Genomic DNA, 12,714 nt, shown 5'->3' on the forward strand with positions numbered 1-12,714 from the left:
TTCAACAAAAACAAAAGCCTTCAAATAAAGTAATTTACCTTTGAAGAACTTCGGATGTTTTCAATTAGGAGACTCAGTTAGATAGCAGATGCTCAGTTTTTCCCAAAAAGATTATTTGTGTATTAGAAATAGCTCCGTTTTGTACATCACATTTGGCTACCAAAAAAAAAACGAAAATTCAGTCCTCAAAACGCGAACTTTTTTCCAAATTAACTCCATAATATCGACTGAAAACATGGCAAACGTTGTTTAGAATCAATCCTCAAGGTGTTTTTCACATATCTCTTCAATGATATATCGTTCGTGGAAGCATGGTTTCTCCCCTCAATCAAATGGAAAAGTACAAGCAGCTGGCGTTTGCGCACCGAATTCCACGCAGGACACCAGGCGGACACTTGGAAAATGTAGTCTCTTATGGTCAATCTTCCAATGATATGCCTACAAATACGTCACAATGCTGTAAACACCTTGGGGAAACGACAGAAAGTGTAGGCTCATTCCTTGCGCAATCACAGCCATATAAGGAGACAATGGAAAACAGAGCTTCAGAGATTCTGCTCATTTCCTGCTTGACGCATCATCTTGGTTTCGCCTGTAGAATGAGTTCTGGGGCACTTACAGACAATATCTTTGCAGATTCTGAAACTTCAGAGTGTTTTCTTTCAAAAACTGTCAAGAATATGCATAGTCGAGCATCTTTTCGTGACAAAATATTGCGCTTAAAACGGGAACGTTTTTTATCCAAAAATGAAATAGCGCCCCTAGAGATCCAACAGGTTAAGTAAGTGTGACGAGTCAGAAGTGGAGCGGGGTCCACGTCCCGAGCCAGAACCGCCACTTCAGAGTCATTCCCAACCAGACCCTCCCATATAGGTTTAGGAGTTATGTATGTTTATGGGGTAGTTACCATCTAGGTGTTTATGTATGTCTATGGTTGCCTAGATTGGTTCTCAATTAGAGGCAGCTGTTTATTGTGGTCTCTGAATGGGAACCATATTTAGGCAGCCATCTTCTTTGGGTATTTCGTGGGTTATTGTCTATGTCTAGTTGCCTGTGTATGCACATTTATATTATAGCTTCACGTTTGTTTTGTTATTTTGTATATTTTGTTTAGTGTCCGTCTTTATTAAAAGTAACATGTATTCATATCACGCTGCGCCTTGGTCTCCTCCATTCAACGAACGTGACATTACCACAGTGCCCTTAGTTTTGTAACATGCGACAGCTTTGATACTCTTCACTACATCCTGTATCAAAAGGTTGGTTGGAATTTGTTAAAGACCTATAGATCTCTACAAGACTCCCTTTTTGTTTATAAGGCCCTACTTTATAAACTTCCGTCGTATCAAACTTTTCTTTTGAAGCAGAGACACCGGAGTTGCTTAACCCGTTCACAGGATTATTTAACTCTTGAAGTTCCTAGGGTCTCCCCCGAGCTAGACAAATCTGCATTTAGTTTTAATGTACCGTATTGCTGGAACAAAATTCAAAACACATTACATCTTGGACTCCCGAGTGGCACAGCAGTCTAAGGCACTGCATCTCAGTGCTAGAGGCATCACTACAGACACGCTGGTTTGATTCCAGTCTTTATCACAACCAGCCGTGATTGGGAGTCCCATAGGGCTGCGCACAATTGGCCCAGCGTCGTCTGGGTTAGGGTTTGACCGGGGTAGGCCGGTCATTGTAAGTAATCATTTTTTATTAACAGACTAACCTAGTTAAAAGTATTTTAGGGGGAATTATTTGTGGGGGAATGTAACTGTTTCTGTGTGATTCGTGATGTTTTATTTGTACTTTGCATGACTGTGTTTTTGTATTTTAGTGTGTGTGTATATACAGTACCAGTCAAAGTTTGGACACACCTACTCATTACAGGGTTTTTCTTTATTTTACTATTTTCTACATTGTACAATAATAGTGAAGACATCAAAACTATGAAATAACACATATGGATTCATGTAGTAACCAAAAAAGTGTTAAACAAATCAAAACATATTTAATATTTGAAATTCTTCAAAGTAGACACTCGTTGCCTTGATGGCAGCATTGCAAACTCTTGGCATTCTCGAAACAACTTCATGATGTAGTCACCTGGAATGCATTTCAATTAACAGGTGTGCCTTGTTAAAAGTTAATTTGTGGAATTTCTTTAATTCTTAATGCATTTGAGTTATGGCAAGAACAGCTCAAATAAGCAAAGAGAAACAACAGTCCATCATTACTTTAATACATGAAGGTCAGTCAATCTGGAAAATTTCAAGAACTTTTAAAGTTTCTTCAAGTGCAGTCGCAAAAACCATCAAGCGCTATGATGAAACTGGCTCTCATGAGGACCGCCACAGGAAAGAAGACCCAGAATTACCTCTGCTGCAGAGGATAAGTTAATTCGAGTTAACCAACCTCAGAAATTGCAGCCCAAATAAATGCTTCAGAGTTCAAGTAACAGACACATCTCAATATTAACTGTTCAGAGGAGACTGCATGAATCGGGCCTTCATGGTCAAATTGCTGCAAAGAAACCACTACTAAATGATACCAATAAAAAGAAGAGACTTGTTTGGGCCAAGAAACATGAGCAATGGACATTAGACCAGTGTAAATATGTCCTTTGGTCTGATGAGTCCAAATTTTAGATATTTGGTTCCAAAGGCCGTGTCTTTGTGAGACGCAGAGTAAGTGCACGGATGATCTCTACATATTTGGTTCCCACCATGAAGCATGGAGGAGGAGGTGTGGTGGCGTGGGGTGCTTTGCTGGTGACACTGTCAATGATTTATTTGGAACTCAAGGCAAACTTAACCAGCATGGCTACCACAGCATTCTGCAGCGATACGACATGGTTTGCGCGTAGTGGGACTCATTTGTTTTTCAACAGGACAATGACCCAACACACCTCAAAGGCTGTGTAAGGGATATTTAACCAAGAAGGAGAGTGATGGAGTGCTGCATCAGATAACCTGGCCTCCACAATCAACCAACCTCAACCTAATTGAGATGGTTTGGGTTAGTTAGACCGTAGAGTGAATGAGAAACAGCCAACACATGCTCAGAACATGTGGGAACTCCTTCAAGACTGTTGGAAAAGCCTTCCAGGTGAAGCTGGTTGAGAGAATACCAAGAGTGTGCAAAGCTGTCATAAAATCAAAGGGTGGCTACTTTGAAGAATCTAAAAAAAAAAAAAATGTGTATATATATCTCTTTTGATTTGTTTAACACTTTTTGGTTACTACATGATGTGTTATTTCATAGTTTGTCTTCACTCTTATTCTACAATGTAGAAAATAGTAAAAATAAATAAAATCCCTGGAATGAGTAGGTGTATACAAACATTTGACTGGTATCATATGTGCTACATTCTGGATAAAGAGTCTAACAGAACAGAAAGCGTGTTATTTAATGGAAGCTTCTCCAACATAATCCAGGTAGAATCAAGAATTCCCTTGGCCAGCTGTCTATGCCCCTTGCTTTTTTTCTGCTTGGAGTAACCCTGGATTGTAAAGTGTCATGAACATGATACAACAGTAGCTAAGATGGGGAGAAGTATGTACTTTTCTCAATCTTTACTAATGACATGCCACTGGCTTTGAGTAAAGCCAGTTTGTCTATGTATGTGGATGACTCAACACCATACACGTCAGCTACTACAGCGAGTAAAAGCACTGCAAAACTTAAAGAGCTGCAGTTAGTTTCAGAATGGGTGGCAAAGAATAGGTTAGTCCTAAATATTTCAAGAACTAAAAGCATTGTGTTTTGGACAACACATTCACTAAACCCTAAGCCCCAATAAAATATTGTAATAATACGTGGAAATTGAGCAAGTTGAGGTGACTAAACTGCTTGGTGCAACCCTGATTTGTGAACTGTCATGGTCAAAACATGTTGATACAACAGTAGCTAAGTTGTGGATAAGTCTGTCCATAATAAAGCGCAACTCTGCTTTTTTAATAACACTATCAACAAGGCAGGTCCTACAGGCCCTAGTTTTGTGTCACCTGGACTACTGTGGTCAGGTGCCACAAAGAAGGACTTCGGAAAATTACAATTGGCTCTAAACAGGACAGCATTGCTGGCTCTTAAAACCTGTCATGGCAAGGCAATCCCCGAGGGGAACTCCACCCCCCCATTCAGCTGAAAAGGTGGCGCAGGGAATTCAAAAATATTCTTCAGAAATATTTAACTTTCACACATTAACAAGTCCAATACAGCAAATGAAAGATAAACATCTTGTTCATCTACCCATCATGTCCGATTTTTAAAATGTTTTACAGCGAAAACACAACATATATTTATGTTAGACCACCACCAAATCAAAGGAAAAACGCAGCCATTTTTTCCAGCCAAATATAGTCACAAAAGCAGGATTAGAGATAAAATGAATCACTAACCTTTTGAAAATCTTCAGCAGATGACACTCATATGACATGTTACACAATACATTTATGTTTTGTTCAATAATATGCATATTTATATCCACAAATCTCGGTTTACATTGACGCCATGTTCAGAAATGCCTCCAAAATATCAGGAGGAATTAAAGAAAGCTACTCCAGATAACAGAAATACTCATCATAAACTTTGACTAAAGATACATGTTCTACATATAATTAAAGATACACTGGTTCTTAATGCAACTGCTGTGTCAGATTTCTTTTAACGTTGCGAAAAAAGCCTACCATGCAATAGTCTGAGACAGCGTTCAGATGTAAAAGTATTTGAAGTCAACAGAAATACGAAATTACATCATAAATATTCCCTTACCTTTGATGATCTTTCATCAGAATGCAGTGCAAGGAGTCCTAGTTCCACTATAAATCGTTGTTTTGTTCCATAATGTCCAATACTAGTGTCCAATTAGCTGCATTTGCTAGCACTTTCAGCTCACGTGCCCAAAAGCTGACGCTGGTCCAGGACAACTCACACGAAAACTTCAAAAATATATATTCCAGGTCGAATAAACTGGTCAAACTAAGTAGAGAATCAATCTTCAGGATGTTATTTTCATATATATCCAATAACGTTCCAACCGGATCATACGTTTTCATCTGCAGCCAAATATAACAACGGTGGCACCCACAGAGAAATGCGCCACAGGGAAATTGCATTCTGCCAAGACCGTGACTATTTCCACTCCCATTCGGTCAAAGTTCACACCAAAATCTCCATTCCACGTTCTACTGAATGGGGACATCTAGTGGAAGGTGTAGGAAGTGGTACCATATCCATATCTTATTGGGAAAGGAAGGGGCGATGACGTCAAAGTTGACCCACATTCAGAATTTCACTTCTTGTTTGAAAGATTGCCTGCCCTATGAGTTCTGTTATAATCACAGACATAATTCAAACAGTTTTAGAAACGTCAGAGTGTTTCCTATCCAATAATAATATGCATATATTAGCAATCTAGGACAGAGTAGGATGCAGTTCACTATGGGCACGCAATTAATCCAAAGTGAAAATACTGCCCCCTATCCTCAACAAGTTAAATGTACGCAGGGAGCTAACATTAATCATCTGCGTATAAATCTCTCATGGCTCAAAGTTGAGGAGAAATTGATTTAACTTTATAGAGAGAGACCCCTTCTTTTCAATTTTCACCTAAAATGACATACCCAAATCTAACTGCCTGTAGCTCAGGCCCTGGAGCAAGGATATGCACATTATTGGTACCATTTGAAAGGAAACACTTTGAAGTTTATGGAAATGTGAATTGAATGTAGGAGAATAAAACAGAATTTTTTTTCTTTTTTCTTCTCTACCACCTTCTTTGAAATGCAAGAGAAAGGTCCCACATCTAGCCATCACGATGGTGTCCACAAGATGGCAGCAGTGTATGCAAAGTTTCAGACGGATAACTTGAAGTATGAGCAAACTATATGACATTTAGTGTAAAGTCACCCAGGTACATTTGGGCAAATCATGAAGGAGACATTAACATTCACATTCCATTTTTCTGCAAGAATATTGTCAAATATGTATACTTGGACTTTGATTCAGCTTTTCCAGTATTAGTAGCCATATTACAAGTTCAACATTTGCGAAACAACCAGTTTTCATAACTCTCCATATTCTTATAATTTTTGTCCAAAAGGAAAAGGCTTATTGTCGCACAAGGTTAGCAGCTACATTTTACGACAGCCCAGCTCATTGGCCATTTAGCTGGCTTTGTTTGACCCTGATTGGTGCGTATTTGACAAAGTTACAGTTGATCAAGTGAAGACCGCCCGTGTCATCAGCGTGCCATGAAGGCGTCACTCTCTGACCAAATTTGGTGTCCTATAGGATATACTACACCCCTAATGATAGAGTGAAGTCTGGTACATTCTAGGATCTCTGAGGAATAAATACGAATGTGATTTTACTGGTTGAAACAATGTTTAGGGTAAGATTTTCAGATTCCTTTCTTTGCAAATTGAAAGAGTGGAAATACAAAATCGATCGTGCATGCTATATGAAAAAGGATTTTTATCTAAAATGACACTTCATGTTATCTCTGGGACCCTTTGGATGATAAATCAGAGCAAGATTTCAGAATGTCACTTTCAGAGGTGAATTTATCATACCTATCACGGTGGAAAAAGTGTTTTGTTGTTAGGAGCTCTCCTCAAACAATAGCATGGCATTTTTTTGCAGTAATAGCTACTGTAAATTGGACAGTGCAGTTATATTAACAAGAATTTAAGCTTTCAGCCAATATAAGACAATTATATGTACCCGCATTTGTTGTTTCGCTAAAGTCTGTGATCATGACACAAGGCGCTGCATGATTTACAACTGTCCCGTTGATGGAATGCCTATCCCCACCACTTGTTTTGTAAGAAGTGTTGACATGCTGAATGCACCGAGGTGTCTTTTTAAACTACTAGGACACAGCTCGGACACCAATGCATACCCTACAAGACATGCCACCAAAGGTTTCTTCACAATCCCAAAGTCATGAACAGACTATGGGAGGCACACATTACTACATAGAGCCATGGCTACATGGAAGTCTATTCCACATCAGGTAACTTATGCAAGCAGTAGAATCAGATTTTAAAATGTTTTATAAATACGCCTTATGGAACAGCGGGGACTGCGAAGAGACACACAGGCACAGACACGCATACACATGATAAGACACACACTCTACACATACGCAAAAATATATTTTGTATTGTAGATATGTGATTTAGAGTAGTGGCCTAAGGGAACACAATGAATGTGTTGTGAAAAGTGGTATGAAATGTCATGTAATATTTTAAATTAATGCTGCTGGACTCCAGAAAGAGTAGTTGCTGCCATGACAGCAGCTAATGGGGATCCTTAATAAATACAAATGCGTATAAGTGGCAAGTGTTTGCGCTCTTTTGCCCAGATAAAGCGATTGTTCCTTTTCAGTGTGGGGCGGGCATTCTCCATGTTATTAAAAGTGTACATGGTCGCTGTTTCAGCGTTTCATGTGGGAATTGACAGAGCCTCACCAGGGAACCCAACCCCTGATTGTGCGGTTCCTGAAAGGTGTATGTCGTCTCATATCGTGCACATATGGGACTTGGTGGTGGTTTGAAGTCACTGTATGCAGCCCCCCTTTTTTAGAAATAGATCTTGCCTCTCACTAAATAGCAGGAAGCAGATTGCACAGTCAACGTTCCTGCCAGTTCTTGACTATGGTGACACCATTTACAAAATTTCAGCAGTCACTAATCTAAAACCTTTGGATTCTGTCTACAATAGGGCCCTTCGCTTTATCACAGGTAACAATTTTAATACTCCCCACTGCATCCTGTATCAAACAGTTGGCTGGTCCTCATTAAAGTCCTGTAGATCACTTATTTATTCCCTTTTTGTTTAAAAATCTCTACTACACCAGCTTCCAACTTACATAACTTCACTGGTAAAATATAAAAACAAGAAATACCAAACCTATTCACAAGGTTGGTTCTTTTGAGGTTCCGCAGGTTTCCCCCGAACTAGGTAAATCCGCTTATTGTTTAAAAGCACCTCATTACTGGAACCAGCCCGCTCTGGAAATGTAAAATATTAATTGAGTACCTTCTTATTGAGGAATGTAATTGTTTTCCTTTAATATTTGCATTGTGCTGTATTATACTTGTTTTATATTGTATTCAATTGTTTATTTTGTCATGAAATTGTATATGCAGGGCTCCCTTGTGAAAGAAAAGAGACCCATGTCTAAATGGTGACTCCTACCTCCTACTGGGCAATAGAACCAGCAGATCATCCATCTGTAGGTCTCTGCCAGGGTCTGAAGCCAGATAAAAAGCCTTGAGTAGCATCAAACCGAACACGTACAGTGAGGGAAAAAAGTATGTGATCCCCAGCTGATTTTGTACGTTTGCCCACTGACAAATAAATGATCAGTCTATAATTTTAATGGTATGTTTACTTGAACAGTCAGAGACAGAAAAACAACAACAAAATCCAGAAAAACGCATGTCAAAAATGTTATAAATTGATTTGCATTTTAATGAGGGAAATAAGTATTTGACCACTCTGCAAAACATGACTTAGTAATTGGTGGCAAAACCCTTGTTGGCAATCACAGAGGTCAGACGTTTCTTGTAGTTGGCCACCAGGTTTGCACACATCTCTGGATGGATTTTGTCCCGCTCCTCTTTGCAGATCTTCTCCAAGTCATTAAGGTTTCGAGGCTGACGTTTGGCAACTCGAACCTTCAGCTCCCTCCACAGATTTTCTATGGGATTAAGGTCTGGAGACTGGCTAGGCCACTCCAGGACCTTAATGTGCTTCTTCTTGAGCCACTCCTTTGTTGCCTTGGCCGTGTGTTTTGGGTCATTGTCATGCTGGAATACCCATCCACGACCCATTTTCAATGCCCTGGCTGAGGGAATGAGGTTCTCACCCAAGATTTGACGGTACATGGCCCCGTCCATCGTCCCTTTGATGCGGTGAAGTTGTCCTGTCCCCTTAGCAGAAAAACACCCCCAAAGCATAACGTTTCCACATCCATGTTTGACGGTGGGGATGGTGTTCTTGGGGTCATAGGTTCCTCCTCCTCCAAACACGGCGAGTTGAGTTGATGCCAAAGAGCTCCATTTTGGTCTCACTTGACCACAACACTTTCACCCAGTTGTCCTCTGAGTCATTCAGATGTTCATTGGCCAACCTCAGACGGGCATGTATATGTGCTATCTTGAGCAGGGGGACCTTGCGGGCGCTGCAGGATTTCAGTCCTTCACGGCGTAGTGTGTTACCAATTGTTTTCTTGGTGACTGTGGTCCCAGCTGCCTTGAGATCATTGACAAGATCCTCCCGTATAGTTCTGGGCTGATTCCTCACCGTTCTCATGATCATTGCAACTCCACGAGGTGAGATCTTGCATGGGGCCCCAGGCCGAGGGAGATTGACAGTTCTTTTTTGTCTCTTCCATTTGCGAATAATCACACCAACTGTTGTCACCTTCTCACCAAGCTGCTTGGTGATGGTCTTCTAGCCCATTCCAGCCTTGTGTAGGTCTACAATCTTGTCCCTGACATCCTTGGAGAGCTCTTTGGTCTTGGCCATGGTGGAGAGTTTGGAATCTGATTGATTGATTGCTTCTGTGGACAGGTGTCTTTTATACAGGTAACAAACTGAGATTAGGAGCACTCCTTTTAAGAGTGTGCTCCTAATCTCAGCTCGTTACCTGTATAAAAGACACCTGGGAGCCAGAAATATTTCTGATTGAGAAGGGGTCAAATACTTATTTCCATTATTAAAATGCTAATCAATTTATAACATTTTTGACAAGCGTTTTTCTGGATTTTGTTGTTGTTTTCTCACTGTTCAAATAAACCTACCATTAAAATTATAGACTGATCATTTCTTTGTCAGTGGGCAAACGTACAAAATCAGCAGGGAATCAAATACTTTTTTCCCTTACTGTAGCTCTCACACAGTCTTAGTGAAATTACTTAAGTTCAAATGCAATTCCAGCACCACAATGAGAAGAGATACACACATACACATGATAAGACACGCACTTTACGTACACGTGCACATGGATTTTGCATTGTAGATATGTGACAGCAGCGTAGTGGCCTGAGGGAACACAATGTGTTATGAAATGTAATGTCATGCAATATTTTAGATTGTATGTAACTGCCTTAATGTTGCTGGATCCCAGGAAGAATAGCTCCTGCCTTGGCAGCAGCTAATGGGGATCCTTAATAAATAGAAAGAAAAAAAAGAGATCCAATGTGGTGGTGTGTGTGTTGATATTTGTGTGAAGACAAAATGTGTAATTTTCAGGATGGCAGTTATGGAGCATGTAGCAATGCTAGTGGATTGTGGTCAGTGTCTTGGTCACTGTTGTGTTATGGTCAGTGTCATGGTCAGTGAACTCACCTTCATAGGTTCCACTCTCTAGCAGAGCTCCACTTTGCTCCAGTTCCATAAAGCGCTCTGTGCTCACAAAGTTATAGTCCACCCCCGGCACCTCTCCCTCCTTCGGCTGCCGGGTGGTACCTACAGAGGGAGAAGAAGATTATTTTAAATTGGTACAGACACTTACATTTGTCTAAACATTTTCCTTTATCCAAACCAGCCATACAAATACAGAGAGGTTGAAGACACGGCGCCTGGAGCAGTTTTAGGGGGAAAAAGGCACAACAGCAGGAGTTGGCATATAGGATTTGATACCAACAACCCTCTGGTTGCCGGCTCACAGCCCAACAGATTTTTCCTACCAGACTCTGGATGTGAACTGGGAGCCCTCCGGTTGAGCAGGGCAAAGAGAAGAGGAAGACGGGAAGATGGGAGACAGTGAACATTGAGAAGACGGAAAAGGAGAGGAAAAGAGTTGGGTCTAAAGTAATTTCTAAAAGATCATACAAAAAGTTCTCAGGACTCTTTTGTTGCATGAGGAAGTGAATCCAGTTGCAGCACTGGAAGTATTTGTAAAATGATTTATGCCAATTGTTGGCAAGCATGCAGCTTTTAGGAAATTAACTGTGAGAACTATTAGATCCCTCTGGTTTGAAGATTAATTAAAAAATGATTTGTTTAAAATAAATTATGCAAAATAAGTGGCAAACAAGTCAGGGTGCTTAGTTGATTGGTTGACATACTGTAAATTGAGAAATGTGACTAAATTTAACAAAAAGAAGAAGAAATGACATTAACAAACTAAGATAAATGACATAGAACACAGTGGAAAGTGACTTAAATGATATCATTGACAGTTAATCTCCATAATTCATTGAAGTTCATGAGACATTTATAACAAAACCTTTTGATACTGCCAAGAATGTTGTCTTTGTTTGCGTGGGACAGGTGAAAAAACTATACCACCAGGTATGGACCACCTTAATGGGAAACTATTGAGAATGGTAGTGAACTGTATTGCCACCCCTATTTGCTATATATTTAACCAAAGCCTAAAGAGATGTGTGTCCACGGGTGTGGAAGGAAGCTAAAGTAATTCCACTGCCTAAAGATAGTAATGCACCCTTTGCTGGCTCTAATAGCCGCCCAATCAGTTTGCTGCCCTTAGTAAACTGATGGAGAGAATTGTGTTTTACTAAATACAATGCTATTTTTCAGAGAAAAACTATTGACTTTCATGTAGGGAAGGGTAGTGCTTAATTTGTAAATTGGGAGGTGCCTGAGCAAAAAGTGAGCCCGCGAAGGGTTACCTTGGGGGCTCTTAGGTACCGGAATGCATGAAAAAACAAATAACCTTTGTGTCATTTTATAAACACATTAAATGCAATTCTACATCATTTTGAATCAGCCTTTCTTAAAGTATGGGTCCCGACCCAAAGTGGGTCACTGACCTGTTAATGGTGGGTTGCGACGTGTCAGAGTAAATGTATAATTATTTAATTACTGGAATTGATTTGGCCATGTGCATCTGCGCTCTCTATTCAGTGAGCTCTCTGCTTAGCAGCAGTCTCTAGTTTGGTAGCTGCATGAGTGGGAGAGGGAGATAGATGACTGCGTGCTTCACGGATTACCAGATCTTTTTTTTCTGCAGTTATCTTGAAGATCACTCAGCGACACACAAAATGCAGCGCTGTCGTTCAGCAGCAGATAATGCCCTGTCTGCCACTGATTTGACATTCCCACTCGCCATCACTGTCATCAAATGGACTCATGCTAGCTGCAAGTTCTGACTGAGCTCAATTGTCATGAAACGCATATACAGCGATGAGTTTTTCGCTCTTTCATACAAACTTATAATGAGGAGCGCCCACAAAGTGTTTTGTGCGGGGAAGTGCTTAGTAATGAGTCTCAAAATGAACAAATTAATAAAACCACACATCCTGACCAAACATCCACGGCATGGTGGTAAACCCAGAGAGTTATTTCAGAACAAGGCAGAATGCTTCAGGAAACAGTGCTTTGACAGTGGAAAAGTAAGTCAGCTAGCAAGGCATTGTTGTCATTTTATAAAAGGAATAAGGGAGTACTAACTATCATAGTAGTAGTTGTGAGTTTCTCTTTCAAAAAAAAACCCTGGCCTTGTACACAGCTAATAGCTAACATTCGCCAAAGCAAGCTAGCTACTGAAAGTAAGCAAGCTGGCTAGTCTAGGTTGGAACTGTTGCTGTTAAAATACATGTATTCATGTTTATTCTTAACTGGAATTAACTGGTTGAAGCAAGACGCTGATTGAGGCAAACACACTCACACAGTTCTGGGTTGCTCATCTACAGCAGGAAGTGGTATCCTGCCTGACTGAGAAAGCAGTAGATGTTCTGATCCAGC

General features: G+C 40.3%; 1 protein-coding gene across 1 annotated transcript in view; it reads right to left on the reverse strand.

Moving 5' to 3' along the window:
* LOC110501618 (membrane-associated guanylate kinase, WW and PDZ domain-containing protein 2) overlaps positions 1 to 12,714 on the reverse strand; it is a 292,550-nt gene that overhangs the window by 169,825 nt on the left and 110,011 nt on the right. The window contains 1 exon segment of the mRNA XM_036949610.2: positions 10,351 to 10,470. Coding sequence (XP_036805505.2) covers positions 10,351 to 10,399 — 49 coding nt within the window. The 5' untranslated portion in view covers positions 10,400 to 10,470.

This window comes from Oncorhynchus mykiss, chromosome 2 (assembly GCF_057628025.1).
Source record: "Oncorhynchus mykiss isolate SJ-2025 chromosome 2, ASM5762802v1, whole genome shotgun sequence".
Lineage (NCBI taxonomy): Eukaryota > Metazoa > Chordata > Actinopteri > Salmoniformes > Salmonidae > Oncorhynchus > Oncorhynchus mykiss.